The sequence below is a fragment of the Thalia democratica genome, chromosome 2 (genome assembly GCF_965202585.1).
Source record: "Thalia democratica chromosome 2, ktThaDemo2.hap1.1, whole genome shotgun sequence".
Classification (NCBI taxonomy): Eukaryota; Metazoa; Chordata; class Thaliacea; order Salpida; family Salpidae; genus Thalia; species Thalia democratica.
In genome coordinates, this window is record NC_139166.1 from 63,953,194 (window position 1) to 63,977,035 (window position 23,842).

General features: G+C 27.2%; 2 protein-coding genes across 2 annotated transcripts; both read left to right on the forward strand.

The window, feature by feature from the left end:
* Nucleotides 1–3,119: 3,119 nt before the first annotated feature.
* LOC145828522 (creatine kinase, testis isozyme-like) lies at nucleotides 3,120–9,124 on the forward strand. Its single transcript, XM_082936278.1, has 7 exons — nucleotides 3,120–3,273; nucleotides 5,164–5,318; nucleotides 5,694–5,826; nucleotides 7,026–7,197; nucleotides 7,508–7,631; nucleotides 7,951–8,140; nucleotides 8,553–9,124. Exons 1-7 carry the CDS (start codon nucleotides 3,168–3,170, stop codon nucleotides 8,735–8,737), a joined length of 1,065 nt encoding a protein of 354 aa, XP_082792404.1. The 5' UTR covers nucleotides 3,120–3,167; the 3' UTR covers nucleotides 8,738–9,124.
* A 4,568-nt stretch (nucleotides 9,125–13,692) lies between these two features.
* LOC145828855 (integrin alpha-D-like) lies at nucleotides 13,693–23,168 on the forward strand. Its single transcript, XM_082936602.1, has 10 exons — nucleotides 13,693–13,919; nucleotides 16,159–16,312; nucleotides 17,608–17,725; nucleotides 18,448–18,530; nucleotides 19,132–19,211; nucleotides 19,929–20,126; nucleotides 20,449–20,557; nucleotides 21,383–21,488; nucleotides 22,240–22,316; nucleotides 23,160–23,168. The coding sequence occupies exons 1-10, from the start codon at nucleotides 13,693–13,695 to the stop codon at nucleotides 23,166–23,168; spliced, it is 1,161 nt and encodes a 386-aa protein (XP_082792728.1).
* Nucleotides 23,169–23,842: the final 674 nt, after the last annotated feature.

Sequence of the window (23,842 nt, forward strand, 5' to 3'; positions counted from 1 at the left end):
GTGACGATGCAGAATTAATATTTAATTTGCTGCGGAAAGTTTTCGAGAAGTTTGCTTGTCTCGTTTTGACTTTTTTTCTGTTCTCTCGTTTCGAACGGCGTATTCCGCTTAAATAGACTCCCGGCAGAGCTTGGATTTTATCTTTTTGTAAAGTTTTAGCCGAAACAAAAGTTGGAAACTTTTGAACGATGTTAGTTTATGTGCTGAACAGAAAGGTATCCTAAAGTCAGGTGAAACTTTTGAAAAGTTGTATTTAAAAATCGTTCAAAAATAAGCAAGTATTTGTAAAACTTCGCAAGATAGTAAGTATATGAGATAAGCTAAATAAGTAAACTTAAGCTGACTTGGGATACTGCTGCTAGAAAAACTTGTAGTAAACGTTTGGTATAACTCGTAAGTATGTAAAATAAAATCTAGAAATTAATATTTATATATTTCACTAAACAGTGCAGTTAACTGTATTCAAAGGATCACAAAAGCAGTGAGTTTTAAAGCAAACTTCACTTAAATACTTTCAATAAACTGCTAAAATAAGCACGATATTTTTCAAACACACTTTAATTTACTTTAAATTACTTTAAACAAAAAACACTTTAAAATAATGTAGTGGGTTTTGCGAGCTTTAAAGTTATTTATTTTAAGTTTGAAATTTTAATTTAAGACCAATATAACTTCGTTTCGATATTTAAAACTATCTTTTAAATATTTGCTTGGCACTGGTTGCAAAATTTTATTTTCTATCAAAAACAATAAGGTTTTCAAGTAATAAAACAGGAAATAACTTTATTGTCCTTTTGACTGATGAAAAAATAGTCAAATAAGTTTGAAAAGCTCAATTAGTATATTTTTCTGAGAAATATTAAACTTGTGATAAAAACTACTTGATTTGCTTGAAGTTAATTAAATAACTTTTCCTATAAACTACTTTAATTGCTTATGCTTTTACAATTGTATAGCTAGATAATAAATTAAGTAAATAAAGAAAAAAATGTATTAGTTTATTGTAACTTAAACGTTTTTTTTTTAATTTTTTAGTAGTAGTAGTAGTAAAAGGTTAACCATTGAGCATAATTATACTTTATTGTTATGTAAGATATAAAGATATCTTTTTAAATAAAACTATTCTAAGTCTTTATATAAATTAAATTAGTTTATAGAATAAAACTGCAAAAATGTTTAGTTAACTTGATATTATTCGTTTAAACAGCTTTTGATACTCAATTTATTAAAAGATCGATAAAACTAATTGCTTTTTTGAAATATTCTTATTTTATTCTACGTTTAAGCAAATAAAAGCTTGAATTTTATGCGTTTATTTGCTCTAGCAACTGAAGTCAACGAACGCTCGGTTTTCAAGCTTCAAAAGCTGTTTGATAGAATTCGTCCATTAAAAGCTAATTGTAGCAGATTGAACAAGCAAAAAATGATTTGACCTTTTGACAGCGAGTTTCGTTGATTGGATCAGTTTGTTTTGACCAATAGAATTCGCGCATTAGTTAGGTTAAGAACGGTTATGAAAAAATTGAAAGTTTAGTTTGAGCCTTGACTAAATCAAAAGTGCTATAGTTCCAATTTTGCTTCAATTTGACTTGATTGAAAAATTGAAACATTCAACTGGTTTTAATTAGTTTATTTCAAACAGTATATATCACAATATTGCCTAAAAATGCATGTATAGTTATGGCAATAAATGTAGTTTTTTTTGTTCAGGTTCAAGCTCAGTAAGTAATATATTTATATGAATTATATAAAGTAAATTTTAAAATTAGTTATAAAAACTTTTATAATGAAAAGTAAAAGCAATAAATTATTAATTTAGCTGTAACTTATTTAACATCAAAGTGAAAACAGTGTTAACTATACTTATAAGATTAAATAAAATTAATGAGTATATCTTAGTGAGTAATACAATAAGTGAAATTAATCATTTAATTACTAATCTTAAACTAAAAAGGATAAAACTTTATTATGAGTTTCACTAACTAGCTTTATTCAGTAGAAAAAATTATTTTATGACAAGGTTTAATTTTATTTTTATAATCTTATAAGCTGAAAAAATTTCATAAAACAATGATTTTAGGAGTTTTTTTTTAAATTAAGTTAAGTTGTTAAAACTAAGTATTATACTAATTATAATTAGATAATTAGTTTTACAACTTTCTATGACATTAAATAATTTTAAGCTAAGTTTTATTATATAAATTTGGTATATTAGCATTAGCTTTTAAAGTTTAAAGTTATCAACTTCAATGGACTATAGCTGATAAGTTGTTTGATGATAAAAGCAATATCTTAATATGTACACTAAAATTTACTTAAAATATGTTTTATAAACATTTTAATACAACTGTCAGCTTTATTAGCATTAAACTGTTCAGACTTTTATGGAAAATTAAAGCTTTTTAGTGCAAATATTTAAGTCAAAGCTTAGTCTGTTTTAATTGCAAACTGTTTAGTATTTATTAATTATGTGTATACTTGTTAAGTGTAGTAAAAAAGAGAATTTATTTAGTAAACTACAAATATAGTATAATTATAACTGCTGCAAATTGAAAAAATAGAAGTTTTTTTTTACTTTACACACAGCTTAACAGCTTGTTTAATGTTTATCAATATAACTATTTGAAATTAATTGAGTTATTAGATGTCCATAAATATGAAAAGTCATGTAACTAAATGATAAATTTTATCAGGTTTTAACTAATTTAACTAATCAAAATAATCAAAAAATAGTTTTAATTACAATAAACAGCTTAAAAAATCAAGCTAATGAAGTTTAAAACATCAACTCAGTTTTATGAACAGTAAGTGTTTTATCATAGAAAGTTGAAAACAAAGCTTGGCATAATTAGTTAAAATACAAATAGCAGCTTATTTAACATCTACTTAATACAACATAATTATAAATATTTATATATTATAATAAGAAATAAGTTACTTCCTAAATTGTTACTTGTTAATAATTAGTTGACAAAAAAAATAAATTGTTAAAAAAAATGAAGTAAGTTTCAAATAAATCTCAGAACCAATTACTCAAAACCCAACTAATAGTTTATTGTAACCCAACAGATTTATAACTATTTATAAATTATCTTGCAAGCATGTCGTCCAAACTGAACTTCAAGCCCAACGAGGACTTTCCCGACTTGAGCGGGCACAACAACCACATGGCCAACAAGCTGACCAAGGAAGTGTACGCCAAGTACCGGGACGTGAAAACCAAGAACGGGTTCACTTTCGACCAGGCCATCCAGACCGGCGTGGACAACCCTGGTTTGTTTGGTTAAAAAAAATTTTTTTTTAAAGTTTGCTATTGTTTTGGTAAAAGTAGAGTTTATCCTGCTTAAAATGTTTATTTTAATAAAAAAGTTGAAATTTTAATGACTTTAGTAATCTGGTTTCTGTGTTGTTAGTCTAAAACAAAATACAATTAATTGAAACTGGTGTGGACTACCCTGTTTTTTTTTTTTTAATTTAGTTTGTATAAGTACGATTTTTTTTTTCTAAAATTAAAATTATTTTGTTTTAAATGTTATTACACAAATGAAATAAATAAAATAGATTGATTTTTTTAATCTGGCTTGTGGGTTGTTTAAGTTTACCAAAATGAAATTTTTGTAATGCAAATAGTTGGAATTTTGTTAAAAGCAAGGTTGAAGTTTAATAATATATTTTTAAAATGTCTTGTAATTTTTGGAAGGCTTAATCAAGATTTATAGTCCATATTTAAACATGTAAATGTATCAAATGCAGAACTAAACAAAAAATAATGTTTTAAATATGAAAGGTTAGAGGTAAACTTTATCAGTTATAGTATATCAGCTTGTATTAAAATTGCATGCTGACAAAATTTTTTGGTTAACTTTTGTTAGTTGTAGCTTGTACAGTTAAGTTTAATATAACTGCAAAAGATTTCTACAGTTTCATGTCTAATTGATAAATTTTCATTTAAAACTAGCTTTGGGCTATGTTTATATGAAACTATTACAATGGTCTTGAGTTAAAAGTTTTCTAATTCAAAACAAAATAATATTGAGTTGTAGGTGATCTTATAGCAATAAGCTTATACAATAAAGTTTTGTTCAGTTTAACAGTTTGGTGTAAAGTTATTGACTTTGTGTTGCTTTAACTTGTTGAAGCATTATTAACTGATTTAACATGTCTTGTTTTAATTTAAATATTAGCATTTGATTTTAAAACCATTTCTAACTCATTAGACTAAGTAAATTGAAATTTATGATAATAAATTTCATGTAGGAAACTCAGTTTTTTAAAATTTGATATGCCTGCTGACATTTTATTGCTTGAATCATCTAACTGTACTCCCATTTATGCCAGTTGTTGTAAAGATAAGCTTGTATTAGTAACAACTATTTTATCAGTCTGTAAAGATAAACACATAATTACAAACTGATAACTTCATAACTTTTTCAAGAAACAATTAACTAGAAACCGAAAACAAGTTTAATTTTAACTTCTACTTTTTAAGCTGTGTCTATTAAGCTTCAATATAACTAAATTTGAAGTAACCCCAAATTCTAAATGGAAATTTATAATAGAAAAAACGATAAACTGTAACAAGGTCCTTTTTTACGTAACAATTTTATTAATTTTATGTCCAAGTATTGAAAGCCATAGCTATTAAACTAGAGAATATAAATATTAATTTTTTCAAATTGCAGTTAACCATACCTTAGCTATTTCATTTAAAATACAGACATAAAGCTTCACTCATGCTGCTGACTGCAACATTATGAAGTAACTAAGTGAATTAAAAGTATTCATTATGAAAAAGTTAAGCTGAAGTTAGTGCATGATGCATAAAGCACAACCTATGCACTGTTATATTCATAAAAATATTTTTCCAACTACTAAACCACAACTTGTTTTATTAGAAATTACACCATTGTTCAATCAAAAGTACTAAAATTAAATTTGAATAGAACAGTTATGAAACAAAAAAACAAAATTTAAATAAATCTTATCAAACTCACAGGCCTTCCTTACAGTCAAAACATCAGAGATATTGCACTAAAAAAACAGCTTAATACATCAATTTACCAATAACAAACTGAATTTATTGAAACAAACATGAAACTTTTCTTTCTTATTAATTTACCAAGAAAAAAATGAATTAATTGAAACAAACATGAATCTTTTCAGGTCACCCTTACATCATGACTGTTGGATGTGTGGCCGGTGATGAGGAATCTTACACTGATTTCGCTGATCTTTTCGACCCTGTCATCGAGGCGAGGCACAACGGGTTCAAGAAGACGGACAAGCACAAGACAGACCTCAACCCTAACAATTTGAAGGTGAATAAATATTACCTTTTGTAAGCAGTTAAACTTAAATTTTTCAACTATTTAGTTTTTACTTCAGTACTTGAATCCTGGAAATTAAGTGTTGGGTATAAAAGTTAGAATAAAATAATGCTTCAAGAAAATTAACTGCAAGTCTTTTTTCTCTTGAGATGTTGAGTAAAGTTACACAAGGTAGCTGTGCTTAATTTGAAAGACTTAATTAGTTTATAAAGCCAAATACAGCTTTATGAGGTTTCTAACAAGCTGAAAAAAAAATTTACTTTGGAAACCAAAACGCAATGCTAAACTTCTTGCCGTATTGCATATTAACAAATTTCTTACTGAACCTCTAGAAATGTTTTTATAATTTCAACAACCAATCAACAGGGCGGCAACAACATGGACCCGAAGTACGTTTTGTCGTCTCGCGTCAGGACCGGAAGAAGCATCAGAGGCTTGTGTCTGCCCCCTCACTGCAGCAGGGCCGAAAGGAGAAAAGTCGAAGCACTAGCCTGTGACGGTATGTGACGTCATGATTGATTTAATAAAAAAACTAGTTTTAGCTAAATAGCTGGTTTAATAATAAGTGTAAAGCTAGTTTCAAAAGCGCTCAAAATATTGTAACAAATGGTTTAGATACTTCAGTTCTAGTAATAAAAAATATATAAATTAAAAAAAGAGTTCTGCTAAAATTCTTGAAAGTGACTTCATGAAAAAAAAAGCAATAGTTGTAGTACAACTTTCTCCTTGAGCTATGTATTAATACATGTTTAGCGTTTTACAGTAACTAAGATGGAGTTTGGAAACAAATATAAAATAAACTAATCAAACATTTAAATGAAAATTTCCACGTTGAACTTGATAAGATTTTACATTTACTTGAAAGATAAGTTCTAATAAAAGCAAACATTAACCTTTTGGGCAAAGCCCATTCTACGCCCACCCGATGTAAAAAAGTTAAACTTCACTGTTTGCTCGTTGTATAACTGGCTGGATAAATACGAATAAAAAGTCAATAAAGTTTTGAGCTTTTTTCAAAATGCGTTCAGTTTACGAAATGTGATTGAAAAGTTATAACGTTGAAGTTAGATAACGTTCAAAGCTGATTGAGCTAACTCAAATTTTAAAAAGAAACGTTTTTACGTTGTTTCACAAAGTTTTAAATAATAACAGATGAACTTTAAAAACAAAGTTTACAAATGTATTAAACATTTCTTTTGAATCAAAGTTAAAGTTACAAATTTTAAGATTTTTATTATCTTAATAAATAAAGTTGTGTAATTTTGTGTAAGTCGTTCAAAATAATACTAAAGTGTAGTTTAAAGTTGGAAATTTAAGTTTTAATAACTAAATCAAGGCGTAAAAAACCTTTGAAAAGTTAATACTAACTGAAGTTGCCTATATGCCTAAAAAATTATAAGAACAAATAAGATTTAATTTCATTTAGATATACGTTATGCATAAGTTCTAATACTTTCCATAAAATATACTTAAACCTATTGAACAAAAACACTAAACTTTTTAAAGAAAGCAAATAAGTTCTACAATAAAACACGATAAGCTAATCAAAACAATAATTATAACTCCACAAATAAATGAACCGTAAGCTGATAAAACTAAATCTAGTTAAGCTTGGTAAACACAAATCTCTCAAAGTACAAAAATTTTAAAATTTGAAAAAAATAATCATAACTAAACAAGCAAATCTCTAACACACAGCACTGGCGAAGTTGTCTGGGGATCTGAAAGGAAGCTACTACCCGCTGAAGGGAATGAGTGATGAAATGCAGGAGAAGTTGATTGAGGAGCACTTTCTGTTCGACAAACCGGTTTCACCTCTACTGCTTGCTAGCGGCATGGCTAGAGACTGGCCCGATGCAAGAGGAATATGGTTTGTCGACTTTATGATTGAACAAGTCTTAAAATTATACGTATTTTTAGTCAGTTTTTAGGAGAAAATAATTTAGAAATAAATTTTGAACATTTTTATTAAAACATTTAAAGATCTGATATTTTTGTTTAATATGAGGATTAAAACGGCTATTTTAATTCAATTTAAACAAATTATACGATGGAAAGTTAAATAATGAACTAAACACGAACTAAATTTTTGATCAGAAATGAATCCTAAGAATTATTAAAAGTTATTAGCACTTTTTGAAACATAAAAACTCAAAACAAACAACAATACAATACAACAGGCATAACGACAAGAAGAACTTCCTTGTGTGGGTGAACGAGGAAGATCATTTGAGGATCATTTCAATGCAGAAAGGTGGAAACATCAATGAGGTTTTCCACAGATGGTGCGAAGGTATTGCTGAGGTGTGTTGGTTATAAAATTTTTACACTCTCTTTGTACATCTAGTAAACGGTGCATAACTCGCTTGTTAGTAACAGAATAAAAGTATCGATTAAAACATCAACAATTTTAACTAGTTATTAGTGTCAATTTATAGTTTGATATAATTATTGAAACTCTCTTCTTCCAAATTGGTTTTTAAATGTTACAATGTTAACTATGGCAAATAATTTTAAACCACTTAACTTTGTTTGACCAAAACTTAACCAAACAAACATGTTCAGTACTATACATTATAAATACAAATAATTTTTAAACATCTATTGTGACGTCATAACACAGGTGGAGAAGCACATCAAGGCTGCCGGGTACGAGTACATGTGGAACGACCACCTGGGTTTCGTGCTGACCTGCCCCAGCAACCTGGGCACGGGAGTGAGGGCGGGCGTGCACATCAAGATCCCGCACGTGAGCAAGCACAAGCTGTTCGGAGACATCCTCAAGAAGATGCGGCTGCAGAAGAGGGGCACAGGTGCGTGACGTCGTAATGTGTATTTTGAATACTGAATAGTTAAGTTATGTTTATGACGTCATAATGTTTACTTTTTCTGTTTAATGACTGACTTTACTGCTTGATAATTTTATGAATCCTGTTTATAAGACTTGAGTTTTTCTTACAAGCTCAAAATGCGTTAAATATTTTCCATAAAGTTTACAAGCTTGCTGTCTTTAATCAAAAGCAATTAAGTAAAGATAAATTACCTATTTTTATTTGGCATAAAAAACTCATTAAAAAAGTTTTCATATGAGATGGACATCGTAAAAACTAGGTAACGTTATTTCAAGTGCTCAACAGTCACTTGTAACAAAACTTTTACTACATTATTCTCCTAATTCAAGCGACACTTAAACATCTCATAAACTGTGTAACGACATTTCAACAGGCGGAGTCGACACTGCTTCCACCGGCGGCACTTTCGACATCAGCAACGCCGACAGATTAGGATTCAGCGAGGTGGAGCTGGTGCAGCTCGTGGTGGACGGGGTGGAGTTCCTCATCAGGTGCGAGAAGAAGCTGGAGAAGGGGGAGTCCATCGACGCGGACGTCGGCGAGCTCAAGCAAAAGTGAAAACGGCCGTTTCGGACGCTTTTTCGTTCGACCAGGGACGCTTTTCTGTTTATTCTACATATCTATTTAGTTGACGTTTTAACTGTTATTTTCCGCGTTTCCATGAACAAACTTTGGTTTCTTGCTTTTTGCTTACTACTTACATAATGTTGATGTTAAAGCCATAAAGCTATTTAAACTTATTATGTATTAATTGAAATTTTTGTATGAAGGACTATTTATCTCTTATAACGATTATATTTTCTACCTGTACATTTCTTCAAAGTTCATTCCCTTGTACATTACTTTGACTAATTTTAACAAGCTTTTAAACGTGGCATGCGCTTTTAACTTGTGCTTCAAAAGTACGCAGCGGGCTTAAGACTTACAAAGGCAGCTTTATTTATTAACTTTTTTTTATTGTGTACATAATTTCTTTGTTATATTATTTTACTGTGTTGAAGTCGTACCGAACAATAAAACACCAGCACAAAAAAACTGTTAAATTTTGTCTGTCTATTTTAAGCAAGTCTTAGCAAGTCGAAAGCGAAAGCGAGGTTAAAGAGAAAGCTGTGACGTCATAAAGCTAAAAAATCGATGCGCGGTAGCTGTGAAAGCTAAAGTCACCTTGCGTTGGTATATATGATAAAAAAAACTGATAAATAAATATACTAATGTTTACTTAAAAGTTATGAAACTTTTTACAGTCAGTCGGTTTTAATGTAAATATTGACTTGTTGGTCTGTAAAGTTTAATGCGACTTTACAGCAAACAGTACAGTGCAAATTTGTTTAGCTTTTTTATCAAGTGTGTATCTATATAGTGCTGAGTTGAACAAACTTTCAAGTTGAATGTCACGTACGCATTAGTTTTGACTTAAAGTTTGATGAATTATAAAGGTTAATCATTAACTAGTTATTTCAAGTTATACAATTAATTGAAAAAAACTGTATAATACACAGAGGTCTTACTTATAAAGAAGGTATTCAGTTAAAAATTTAAAATATGATGTAGATAAATCTTAAGTAAAACTTACCTAATTGTAACATTGCTTTATTTTCGTTTTGATAAGGTTAATAGGACATAACTTAAGTCTACAAAAGTGTAAAAACATCTTGGTTGTTTAAAAAGTACATTCAAATGTTTGTAGACAGTTTTGATAATCATTACTCCGTTTTAGTAGAGTACAAGTTTGTTTATCTACTTTGTAAGTATAAGCGTTTACATTAAAATAGATCTGGGCATTTTAGATTATAGTTGTATTAAACTCACACGTCAATTCGTACTGTTCCTGAAAAACTTCGGTTTCTAAATTTTAAAATCAGTGTTAGCTACGCTTTGAGTGAGTAGTTTTAACATTTTCATTATTACTATGTTTTGATTAGTGATAAGATACTGACATTAAAACTTATAAGTTTTTAAACATTCTATTTATATTTAACTTTTTTCACATTAGCTCCTTACATAAATGTTGCAACCTTCTCAAAGTATAACTATTTACGTTTTAACTTTTAATGCATTTAAACTGTTTACAAAACTGCTAAAGATACAAGCTTGTTTTTGTATCTACTTGCTAATTATTTATCGTTGTAAACTCTTGAAAAAAACTTGAATTTTTTATTAGTTGAGGCGAGCGAACTTAGTTCTTCAAACTACTTGCACTGTTACGTCATAATGAATAATTGATGCTCGGAATATTTGCTGCTACTTTTAAGGCTGACACTTTTTGAAAGTTTTATTTGTTTACTCGACAGCTTTACCACCTAAATTAATAAGTATTTTTAATGATTAATTATAAAAAGTGCAAAGCAATGTACATATTACCAACAAATGAAAATAATGCATTTAAAACATAAATTTAATTTTTTCTCACAGTTTTTGCGAAATCAACATCTTTCAGCACTTATCAACATTATTTTATACTCCCAAACTGTAAATAATTTAAATTTGAATCATCTTACCTAAATAGTTTATTTTTTTGTTTTTATTTTATCTTAATATAACTAACTCCTTAAGGAGGTTCAATTTTGTTTAGATAAAATGTGTTCAAGTTAACATTTGGTATGAAAAAAACATTTTTTTAATTTAAAATATATTTACATAAAGCCTGTTCAAAGGAATTCAGCTTTTTCTAAAGCTTAAAACCTCAAAAACAACTTCAAAAGCTTAGCTAACAATTAACTAAAAAGTTTTAGCTTTAGGTTCTTATAAATAATGCTTATAAGTTTTTTAACTTTAAAATAGATCTAATCTAGATTGTTTATAACTACAGTTATTAATGAATATTTTTGAACTTATCAAATATTTTATTGCAAAACTAATAAAAGTAATAAAAAGTTATAGTTTATTGTGTTTAAATTTACTTGGCTACAACTCGTAATGTTGGTTTATTATTTTTTTCAACCAAAAATTTTATTTTACTGTGATCTTAACTAAAGACTCGGGCGTGATAGAAATAATAGAAACTATAAATTTTATGCTTTTTAGATAAAAAACGAAACAGGTTACACTAAATACAAATATTGTCAATGTAAGGTTATTGCTAAAAGATTGGTATGTAATTTGTTCTGATCTAAAATTAAAATTTAGTTATTTATGATTATAATATATACTAAATTTTAACACCAAAAGACAACAAATTTAAAAATAATAATAAAATATGTTATTTAAAAAACACTTTAAATGTTTTTTTTATTAGTTCTTAATTAGTATCAATAACTCTTTTAGGAGTTTTCAGTTTTTTCGATAACTTGTTAATAAACTAAATGAATTTTGATATAAGCAGAGCATACTATTTTCTTAAATTATCATTTTTCATCTCTTATAATGTTAACAGTAAAGTAGTTTTAAAAAGTCATTCAAATATTTTTCATCAAATACGTTATAAAGCTAAACGAGACAAAAATATTTTATAAAAGCAAGCCATGTTATATCAATTATAAAAATCATAAACTGGAACCGTGAAAAATTGTATAAATTTTTCTCGTAACCTACTTTAAACTTACAAAAGTTCTAATGTTGAAATACATGTTAAAATCATAAAATTTGTATGAATGAAATACAACGAAATTAGAATAGATTTTCATACTTACACTGTACAAAGTTAACAGACTTAAACTTTGTGCATGTTAACCTACTTGTAGTTTTATATGTGTTGAAGTTTAACAACTATAACGTTATAAAACAGCCGTAAAGTACCGTCGTTATTAATACATAGCGTTATAAAGTTTATTACATTAACGTTTTCAACAAAACTGTTAAAAAAATATAAAAAACAATAAAAAACAGCCGGTATGATTTTTAATATCTTTTTTTCATGTTTTACAGCAAGCCAGAAAGTTTCACCGCAATTGCGAAACGTTCTATCCGGTTTTCTCAGCGCGAGCATTTATCGATTTTTTAATGCGATTTGTTCAAAACAGGAGTAGCTTGACTCCCAGCAGTTTTGATTCAGAAAAACTGTTGTGCAACACTTGATGGGAGAATTTAATTAAGCAAAAAAAAAATTTGATTAAGCAAAAATTACAATTTTATTTAAAAACTGTTTAAAGTTTAAAAAAACTAATCAAATTATATAACATTAAGACCAGCTGACAATTAAAAAAAAACTAACCCTTTTATTTTTTATTAAAAGTTTAAGTCGATTTTAGCCAAATCAGAATTCATCAAAAAAGGAAATCTTAATTAGCTGTTTCTTAAAAATAGAATTTTTTTTAAATAAAGTTGCTTGATTTTTTGAAACTAACGAAATTTGTAAATTTAGCATTTTACTAAAATCATCACTTTTACTTCCGAGCTACTTGAAGCAAAGTAAGAAGAATTACTCTTTAAACAAGCTTAGCAAAGAGTATATAATAATTACGTAGGATGATGACAAATCAGTCTGTAATTTACTAGAAAATCTTATTTATAAAAAAATACTTTTAGTTTAAGAGTTTTAATGCTTTAAAGTTTTGCCTCTAATACTTGTGAAAATAAACCTTAAAATGTTAAAGAAATTTTGTTAGTATAAAAATAACGAATTCATTGTTTGAAACAATTTTAATATTTTAATCAAGTTTACCCTTGTAGCAGCAAAAAAATTATTAACAAATAAACAATAGAATCAATTTCTCCTTTTAAACTAAACCCTATTTAAACCACCGAATGAGGTCATAACTGTTACGTAACAACACACGTAGGTCGATTCTAAAAGCAGTTGTCAGTTGACTAAAGTGTGTTAGTTAGTTTTAGTTAAAAAATAACTTTTTTTTTACAACCAACTAAACAAGTTCGTTTCAAACAGAATTAAAGTCATTTATTTTTAACTTTTTGTCAGTTGGCTTTAGTGCATTAATTGATTAGTTTTACTAAAAAACATTTTTTTGTTCTTTATAGCCAATAAAGAAAGATTTGGAAAACCATCCTAAAATCGAGTGTTATTTGAGAATTGGAAATTAATCTTGCTGAAATTAGTTATTAAGATTTAGTCTAACATCTTTTATAGGATTTTAATTGTAAAGTTTATGTTTGAGAACAAAAACTTAAATTTTAAGTAACTTTTAGCAAACAATTAAAACTGTCTGTATAGTGTTTTAAAAATTTTTTTATAATTAAACAAAATTCACAAAAAAAAAATGTTTGATCTTATTCACACAATATAAACTTTGTTTTAGTTATGTGTGTTACTAAACGATATTTATTAACAATGTTCTAAAAATTTTATACTGTTTTTCGTTACTAGTTAAACGATTACGCTCATTTAAAACCAATAACTAAACACCAAAAATATTCTTAAAGAATATTTCAGACATTTAAAAAATGTATACATGTAAAAACTCGCAAATAGAATCAAACGTTTAAAAATTGTGTCATTTTAATTTACCTTTTGTTATTGTAACTCTTAAAATTCTATGCTTGCTTATAGACCACCTAAAACAATTATTCAACCAGAAACTTTTTCAGACATTTTTCTTAAACTAAAAATTCACAACCAGATGTTTAAAAATTTTGTGGAGCAAGTTTCGATTTTGTTCCTCGTCCTGACAACCGCCAACTCTTTCAACCTGGAAATCAGGGAGGACATCGGGTACCTGAACGAGTCCCAGCCCGTTCAGGAGGGAAACCCCCGGAAAAGGGACTTGCAGATGAAGAACTCAGGGCTCAACCGCAGCCACCCGCTGTTCTTTGGAGGCCAAGTCGCGAAGATCCCCGGCACTAACAAGTACGTTCAAGTTTAATAAATGTTTATTATTATAAATTTTAAAAAATTAATTATATTTATACATATTTTTTGAAAATAAATATGTGCACCTAATTGAATTTTTGAGTAGCAAATAGTTGTGTTTTATGTTTTGATTAAGATCCCCGGCACTAACAAGTACGTTTAAGTTTAATAAACATTTTTATTTTTTTTTTTTTAAGTTTTGTTTTAAAAGCTAGTCTTTTAATATGTTCCTTTGTAACATCACAAATTTTAACAAGTTTATTTTGTGTTACTATTGTTTTATTAAGATGAAATAAATTTTTTAAGTTACAAGTAGGTATGTTTTATGTTTTGATTAAATTTTAAATATTTTGAAATTTGATGGTTTGTTTAAATTGCTGTTTAGTTTATAAAAGCAACCTGGTTTACAAAAATTTTATTTGAAACTGTTTGAGTTTATTTTAAGGTTAGCTTTTTAAAGTGTTTTTTTTTGCAAAACGACTAACTCCACATAAATTTGTGATGCATGAAACATGTCACAATCGGTACAAATAATTATGTTTTTGTTTAAAATTAGAAAAAAAATATAACTCTGAAAGTGTTTTATTAATCGCTGTCTAATCTTCACAAACATGTTAGTTTAATATTAACATAAAGTTATAACATAACTTTTTCGTATTTTTATCTGGTGTTTTTACCACCTCTCAAAAATCGTTTTCCTTAAAAATTATAAATAAACTTTGTTTTTTTTTTAGTTTTTATTTTTTTTAAAGGTTACCTGTTTTGTTTACTTTTTTATTGCAATTTGACAAATTTCAGTTTCAAAATGACAAAATTGCAAATTTATAAAGAACATTACAAACGAGATAAACAAGTATATCTGTGTTTAAAATTAGAATAAACTATTTTTTATAATTAATTCTTATGTTTTCGTGTAAAAAAAAAAGGAGCAGATGTAGAAAAAAAATATCAAAACTTTTGCGTTAAAAAAGTATTCATTAATTAAAATATTTTTGTCGAAAGTATTTATTTATTACTGACAATTTGTAATTCTACAAGGATGTATTATTTTAATCATTATTTATTAATTATATAATTATTTCGAAAATTTTTTTATGCATATACATGTATTATATCATTCAAGTTTTTTTCCAGTTATTTTTACTTTTGAAAGATAGCTATCAATTATAATTAAAAGATATCAGTTTAATCTTCAAAAATAAAAATTTGGAGCTTGTTTTATAAATACATGATTAAAACTTTTCTAGCAAAATTTGTTTACTATAGTTGCGTTGATGACTAATTTTTTTGGTAAATTCTATACAAGTAAACAATTTTTTATTACATCATAATAATTTTTGTGTATGCATTATTTGTAAAAGTTTTGAAATAGTTGTACTATAAAAATATAAAAGTCATTATAGCTTATACGTAATAAAACTTACTAACTACAAAGTTTTAGAAATATGAATATGTAGAAAAACAACTGAGAAATAGTTTCAATGAAGTAACTTAAAAAAAATTATAAGTATGTTACTCAAATTACTAATTACTATGACAAAGCTTAAAAAACTTATATATATTTCTATTTATGGTTTAACTGTCAAACTAGAGTAAAACTTTTGCCTTAGCTATAAAACGAGTCAGAAGTATATTTTTGTACGCAAATTTAACACAAGTTTAATATTACTTTTAATAAGTAAAAGCGATTCGGTTTAAAACCATTTGTATTATAAACTAATAATTTTTTTCATTTTCAAAAACTTGTTTACTTTGCATTTATAAATTTTTTAAGGTAGTTATGAAACTAATTGAGTCTAGACAACAAATTATACTTTAATCATGACTTTACGGATTTAGATTCAATTAACTTAGACTTTTATTTATACTCAAAATTATGCTAAATGTTTTGCAATTTTTACTAAATTTTGTCTTTATATATAAAAATTGTTATAATAAACATTGTTTCTAGTTTTCTGAAAGAAAAAGATTTTATTGATCAATTATTTTACAACAGGATTTTCTAAATGAAGCTAAATGAGTTTGTAAAGTTAAATTGTTTAATCTATACGTCGTCTAGTGGATATATTAATACTTTAAAATTTTAAACGACTTAAATTGATAACAAAAGTAGATATTTTTTTACATTCGCAAAAACACTTAACTCTTATTCTAGTTTTTAGTTTGAGGTCTTAAACTTTTTCAATCATAAAAAAACTAGAAGTTCACTTTTTTTAATTACTCAAAAACTAACCAGGTCAGTAGCAATATCGAGTTCGAACGGGGAGATATTTTCTTGCGACCAGACGACCCTGGTGTGCGACAACATTTCGCCACCCAATGAACTCACAATGGGGGAATCCCTCGTTGGATCGAAAGTTTCGGTGGACTTAAACACCGGTGCTATTACTGTTAGTGGAGTTGTAGAAAATATATTTTTTGAAATTGTACATTTTAATTTATCAATCAATTCACTTATTACGTTGTTAAACAAATTGTTACTGTTGATTAGAATTACAACAAAATGAAAAAAAAATATTCCTGTTATTTATAATTCAATTTATGTTTTATTTTAAATTTTGATATGGAGCTTTATTAAGAAAGCTTGATTTTTCAAAAAATCGTTTTAATGTATTTTTTTAAAAGAGGAGTTTATATTATGGTGGTTTCGCAGGGAAAAACTGTTTGTTTTGAATAAAATTCAAGTAAAAGTTAAATATCAAAACTTCTTCAGTAAAAATGTTTCAAAAACTATTTAAAACTGTTCTTAGCAAATTTTTATTGAACCTCAAAAAAGTCTAGGCTAGTTCAAAAATATAAATTCCAAGTTAATAATTAGCTATTTTTTACAAGTTGTTTGAAGTCATGAAAAAATTGTCTAAGGTATTGTTCTAACAAATAATTAACATAAAACTTTATTTGATAACTGTTTAGAGTGTTAAGTTTTACTTCCGGTTGAGCTTCGCATAAATAAAAATTGTTTTGTATAATTTCTTTTGAATTTGTTTCTATAAAACTGTTGTTATCAAAATCGTCAACACTTTCATCATTTACAATGCTGTCTAATGTTACAAGATACAGTTGTTCCTACCAATAGTTATGTAGATATTTTTTCTTTCAACTTGCTTATAAAAACTTGTTAAGTGTTGTACTTCAAATAAGTTTTGATGATGCGTAAAATATTTTTTGTTTTTTAACTTCAAACTACATTTTTATAAAACATCTCAAAAGCACACTAGCTCCAAACCACATTGTTAAATTTAAACCTTTAAATCTACATTTTTATTTAACACCAGTAAAACAATTTTAAACATAGCAGTAACACTTAGTTAGACAAAACTATTTGACTATGCCCTCGGCAATTAAACATTAAAAAAATTAAAATTAAAATTTGCACACAAAAATATATCAAATAAAAACACTAAATGCAATAAGCCAAACTAAGTACATGTAAGCTCAAGTTTTTTATTGAAATATGTAACAAAACAAATTAAACATAACAAAAATATCAAAACATATCAAAAAAATTAACATTTATGCCTAGCCATGGTGTAACTCAGGATTAATAGGTATAAATAAAACTGTTAAAAAAGATTAAAATATGGTAAAACAAAAAACAGTTATGCTTTACCAGTGTTGGAAAAGTGGTGCAACAACCGATTTATAGCAAATAAAATATATGTTTAATTAACAATCTAAATAACAGTTATGTCTACCAATGATGGAACTGTGGTGCAATTCAAGACTAATTGCTATTGGTTTCTGCTTCACACTGCCTTCAGTTACGTCACAGTGGAGCAACGAAACAACCCCTAAGTTGGAAGGTTTGTTATGTTAAACTTATACATGTTTTTAGGTGTTATCTAAAGCTGACAATTTATTGACCGTCTTTGTGTTTATGTATATTACACTAATGTTTAATTTGTTCGAACTAATACAAACTAGAACGTATACAGCACTTCAGAACGTAAACTGCCAATAAAAACCATGTAAATTAAAAAAGCGAGATTTTAAAATGAAATTAAAACAATGAATATCAGCAAATAAGGTGCGCAAAGATTTAAATTCTCACAACTCGAGTTACAATATTTATGAGTTGTCAAAGATCATATATTTCAAGAAGTATTTTTTACCATCACTATTTTACTAAACAGATATATAAACAAAGTTTATGCTTTTTTATTTTAAGATGTGATCCCTTAATGTTTTTTAAATTTAAATTTTCCTTTAACCAACTAAATAAAAACCGCTAATCCTCGACCAAACGTTAAAAGGTATCCGTGGTGTGCGACTCGATAACCGAAAGGCTTTTTTTTGTACACCAGTTTTTAGAACCAAATGTTTTGAGCGCTCTTTTTTCGTTCAATAAACTATATATGTTTGAAAACATATCATTGATATAAACTGTGAAATAAAATCTTTGTACATATATTTAATCTTAATTTCAAACACAGAACTCCAACTTCCGATAGACAAGATCTATTTGGTGATCTTAATTGAACTAATATATAAAACAAGTATTATAATTAATAAACAAAACTTGTAGATTGCAAGCCACCAATAGAAAAAATATCGCTGATGTTCACAATAGACGGTTCCTCATCATTGGGAGCTACTAACTTCGAATCGGTTTAAAATTTTGTATTTTAATCACAATCTTTATAATACCAATGTTTATATTTTAGTAACAGTCTTTACAATATTAATGATTATACTTTGCATAAACATTTATAACAAAAACAATATATATAAATGCCTTTATCACTGGGATCTTTGACAAGGTTAAAGAATTGATTTTTTAATGATAGTTATTATGACATAATGATAACATGAACATAAGTCAAAAAGTTGATATTTAACAAAAATGTTTATATATTCTTATTAATAAAAACAATATTATTTATAAATGTAAACAAATAGATTGTATAGTTATTTATTTATTTTATTTAATAACGATATGACTTATAAAGGTAAAACAGTGGATTGTTTAGTATTGTTGTTTATTTATTTTATTTAATAACGATATAATTTACAAAGGTAAAACAGTGGATTGTTTAGTATTGTTGTTTATTTATTTTATTTAATAACGATATAACTTATAAAGGTAAAACAGTGGATTGTTTAGTATTGTTGTTTATTTATATTATTTAATAACTTATAAATGTAAATAAATAGATATTTTAGTATTGTTGTTTATCTATTTTATTTAATAAAAACATAATTTACAAAGGTAAAACAGTGGATTGTCGGCATCAGCGACGGTTTGGACTTCAACATAACGGAGGTCGGCGTCGTGCAGTTCTCTAAAAAGTCCGTTTTTGTTTGGATAGTGTTTTCAATTTTCTTTATTTTGTAAGTACACTGATGTTTAATCAATTTGCTTTATGGCTTGAAGATATAAAGGCAAATGGTTCAGTTAAAAAGTTGCGCTTTTGTACTGAAGATAAAAACAAAAGGAGTTTAATTTAGGTGTAGGAAAAACAAGGTAAAATGAACTAGGGCAATCCATGCAAAGTTGAACAAAGTTGCTTCCCAAAAACTCGATACTCATTTATCAGGGTCCTTGGAGGCGATTTCGTGTACCAGGTAAACCAACAAGTGCGGAAGCGAAAAATTATTAGATAGCAACGGAGTGATACCTAATAAAGGGGGATGATTGTTTTTTGTGCTTTTCTTAAGCGGAGGAATGTGAGCTTGAGAAGCCCTGGTACATTCTAATATTTAAAACACACTCGTCATACTATTGTTTTCTAACAATTGTCACAGTCTCGTTCCAGCGGTGAGAACGATACTTCTCCTATTTACTTGTCAGGACTAGAAGTTTAATGATCCAAGCTCAACTAACCATAGACAGCTATTAGATTTGAGCCATACTAAAGTGCATGCAACTGTTCAATATCTTATACATGTTTTAACTTTAGAAATACTAGTAAATCTCCCCTAAGTCAATTACTAAGTCAGTTATAAAAAAAAATGTTTATAATTAAAGAAATGTAATCAATAAGTCAAATGTAAACTTACTTGCAGGCTGGATTCGGCGGTGGTGATTCCCCTCGGCACCCACAAAACCAACGAAGCGTTCAAGCAGGCAGTGCTAAACATAGGTTACCAGGACAAGGGGGGCACGAGGATGGACATGGGGATGATTTTGACTCACGACCAGCTGAAGGGGGCCGGCAACAACCCTAGCAACAAGCCCGTCATGCTGTTGCTAACCGACGGAAAGTTGGTTGCTATGGAGGGAACTTTTTACTGTACAGAATGATTTAGCTTCTTTCACCCGCAATTGTTTATCAGACTGCTTACTTTACGCAGTTAAATGCAAAAATATATTTTAAATTCATCGGAGTAGAGCTTTAACAATTTTTATTAAAAAAACCCTGTTTTTTGAAAAATAAATTAAAATTCTTATTAATATTTTTAAGTGCACCAAAAAACAACTTCTACACGCACTGGTTTTATAAAAAAACGTCTTAAATGTTTGAAACGATAAGTTTAATTTGAAAACGTTACATTACGAGTAGTTTTAAACATTATTACGTCACAGATACACGTGGAAAACGGAGGATTTCGACGCTAGTATCGACCAACTAAAATCGATCGATTGTTTGTCGATTGCAGTTGGGGTTGGTGACGTCAGTCAGGAACAACTGGATGTTTGTTTGTTTATTATATTTTTATTTGTTTGTTAATTGCTATAAATTATACATGTATACTGATGTTTTTTTGTTATTTATTATCAATATTGTTTACATTTGGTTATTACTTGTTAATTCTAGTCATGTATGTTGTATATTTTTCTCTAGTTTACCTACAAAAGATTACTTATTAGTGTTATTGTTTTTTATTTATTACCAATAACTTTCTTAGGTAGTATTGACGTAATTTTATTAACGTGTACTGCCAAAGTTTTGAGCGCGTATAACCACAAAACCGTAAAATTTTATTTTTATTTGTAGAAGTTTCTTGAAACTAAATTAAAACTTAAGTGCTCTACTATTGTTTACGCTTTTTATTCTCCTCCAATTCATGAACTTTCCCTCGTTTATTTTTAGTTGAAGAAGATTTGAATTTTTAAACTTTATACCTACAAAATATATCGACCTGCTCACTAGACTTTTTTAAAAGCTGCTACAAATTCAAAATGTTAACTTTAGTTTTTTTGGTGGACTTCTTAAAAGCGAAAAAATAAGCTGTTAGTACAATCTCGAAACGCTTTTTATTTTCAGGCTGTCGAAGCTTTAGTGCTGCATAAAATCATATTTGAAAAATTGTTGGTTGCAGTATCTTTTTACATTACAAATATTAAGGTCTTTAATTTGAGTCTATCAAAAAAAAAACTTATTTAAAACTCCAACTTTTGTTTATTACAAGTTAGTATGTCTAAAATTAGCTGTTATTAGCTTAAATTATTGAACTTTTAATTGAAAATTTTAAACTGTCGATTTCATACTAACTGTTAAAATGATAAAAACAAACAGAAAATATCAACGAACAAAGACGACACCGTCAACTTGGCCGATTTTTCCAATTTGTCCAGTGTAATCGGATCGATATTGGAAAAAGTTAAACCGCTTGGACTGGAAGGTCAGAGTCTAATTTAAGTTTTGCAGAAAAACTATAAAGTGTCAACTGTTTGTTAAATTGAAAACTTTTACAGCTTGATAACAGACATTAATTTGTATTTTAATTGTAAAAATTAATGAAATGGAAGATTTGTTGAGTTGATTTCATGTTTTGTTGAAAAACAATAATGACTGTCAACTGTCGGTTTCAACTTAAACCTTTACAGCTTTTTATTAACATCTGATAGATTTTTACCAGTAGAATATTTTTATGTAAAACCCTTTCTCTATCTAAGTGATTTTTACTTAATTTAGATCTAAAGCTTTTCTAGCTAGCCTTGAAAGAAAATTTTGAAACTGAAAACGGATAATAACTTTGTAGTTTTGTGAAACTAGAAACATTCCATTTTTGCAGCAGCATAACCAACTTTAAATTGAATAAATACTAAAATTCAAAAACTAGAAGTTTAAACATTGAATAAATGTCCTATATAACTCTTTTACTTGAAAATCTAGTTTACAAAAAACAATATTTTTATGATAAAGAATACAAATCGTTTGAACATAAACCTAGTAATAATTAACAGGGAGTGGAGGGAGAACAAAAATAATATATTTTATACTATTTATGTATTAAAAAAATATTATTAAATTTTTGTATTACGTATATTAAACATATTAAACAGGAGGCGGAGGAGGTTGAGGGGGTTATATATAAGATAAAACATTTTATAATTTTTATGTATATTTTTATTAGCTATATATTAACACAGGGGGCGGTGGGGGAGGAGGTGCTTCGGGAGGATCGAACGGGTTGAGATTGTCTCAACAAGGATTTTCTTCACATTCGGTTTGTTGTATTGTTAAAATAGTTAAGTGTAATTATAAAATCTATTGTTTTTTTATATTATATAACAATTAAAAACATTCAATACGTGTGTGCTTACTGTGTGTTTGAACCGCAAGGTTGAAAAGAATTAAATCAGGTAAGCTATTTCTTAATTACTGGTGAATGTAAACTTTACAAGTTTATGTAATGTTTTAATTTACGGTTTTTGGTAGCTTAAACATATTTTTTAGATATTATTTACTTCCTAATTGTTGTTACTATGTAATAAGTAACACAAAAAAGTTTTTTATTATATTTACAAACTTAATTTGTTTTGGTTTAGATTTTATTACAAAATTGTAATTCTATTCTCTTTTTTTTTAATTTGTAATCTACATTTATGATTTAACTTCAAATAAATTTAAAATAATTTATAGTTAACCTCTAGTACTAGATTAGCTGTTGTACATGTCTAGTAAGGTTTTCAACACAAAATAAGAAGAAAGGACGCTATACCTGTAGAGTTGCTTTAAAGAGCATAAAAGTGCTATAAGTTTCCTTAGCACCAACAAAAACCGTAGTACACTAATATACATAAAAGAATAATATCTAACGTCTTAACAACATGCTTTAATTTTCAACAAAAAACATAAAAAGAGGTTTGTTGTTGGTATATTTACTGATTTTAATTTTCTTCTACCTACAACTTTATAACTACCCAGTCTTTTAAATACCTTTCAATTGTAAATAAAGCTAAGGTTTAAGGCATTTGTTAATTCATAAAAATTAAAAATTATTTAGCGGTGTCATGTGTCATTTAGCGGTAACACAAAACAATGTGTTGTAGTAACTTTACAAATGTAGGTGAACTGAGTTCAATATACTTATTACTTTTTTTTGTATAATTTTATAAAACAAGATTTACATTTACAAGGGCAATAAATTAATTTTGTATTAGTTTTTATTTTTATTAATCTAATTATATATACAAATCATCAATAGAGGTTTTGTAATGAATAAGTTTTATTAAAGCAAATTATAACAAAAAATAAAATAACACTTTTTTTCAGAGTTCTTATATTTACAAAATATGAAAAGTAAGCAGTTCAGAATGAAATGAGTTTTACAAATATAAAAGAAAAAAACAATTACAGTTCTGTATAGGTAAAATGTTTATGCCTATTGAAATTGAAAGACACGAAACAAAAACAAATCAATATATTTATACAGTGTGAAAATGTTTTGTAAAAAGCTAAGACAGTAGTAAAAGAGTAAATAAAAGTATAACAAAGATAAACTTAAAACATTAAGTACTAAATTCTTTTATTTATCTTTAATTAATAATAAATTGTTTATATATTAAAAAACTTGTTAAAACTAACAAATTGAGTATGTGGCTACGTAATGACTTCAAACACCATAAATTAGTTATTCATTGTAATTCTAAGTAATACAAAATCTATTTTATTAAGTTTTTAAAATTACATACTTCATAAAACTAGTTTTATCAAGATGAAAACATTTGATTAAAAGAAGATACAAGTGTT

Coding starts and splice junctions, on each gene's coding strand:
- LOC145828522 (XM_082936278.1), top strand. CDS start 3,168: ATGGCCAACAAGCTGACCAAGGAAGTGTACGCCAAGTACCGGGACGTG. Junction 5,827..7,025: donor CGAAGCACTAGCCTGTGACG/GTATGTGACGTC, acceptor TCTAACACACAG/CACTGGCGAAGTTGTCTGGG. Junction 7,632..7,950: donor GGTGCGAAGGTATTGCTGAG/GTGTGTTGGTTA, acceptor GTCATAACACAG/GTGGAGAAGCACATCAAGGC.
- LOC145828855 (XM_082936602.1), top strand. CDS start 13,693: ATGTTTAAAAATTTTGTGGAGCAAGTTTCGATTTTGTTCCTCGTCCTG. Junction 13,920..16,158: donor AAGATCCCCGGCACTAACAA/GTACGTTCAAGT, acceptor AAAACTAACCAG/GTCAGTAGCAATATCGAGTT. Junction 21,489..22,239: donor TAAACCGCTTGGACTGGAAG/GTCAGAGTCTAA, acceptor ATATTAACACAG/GGGGCGGTGGGGGAGGAGGT.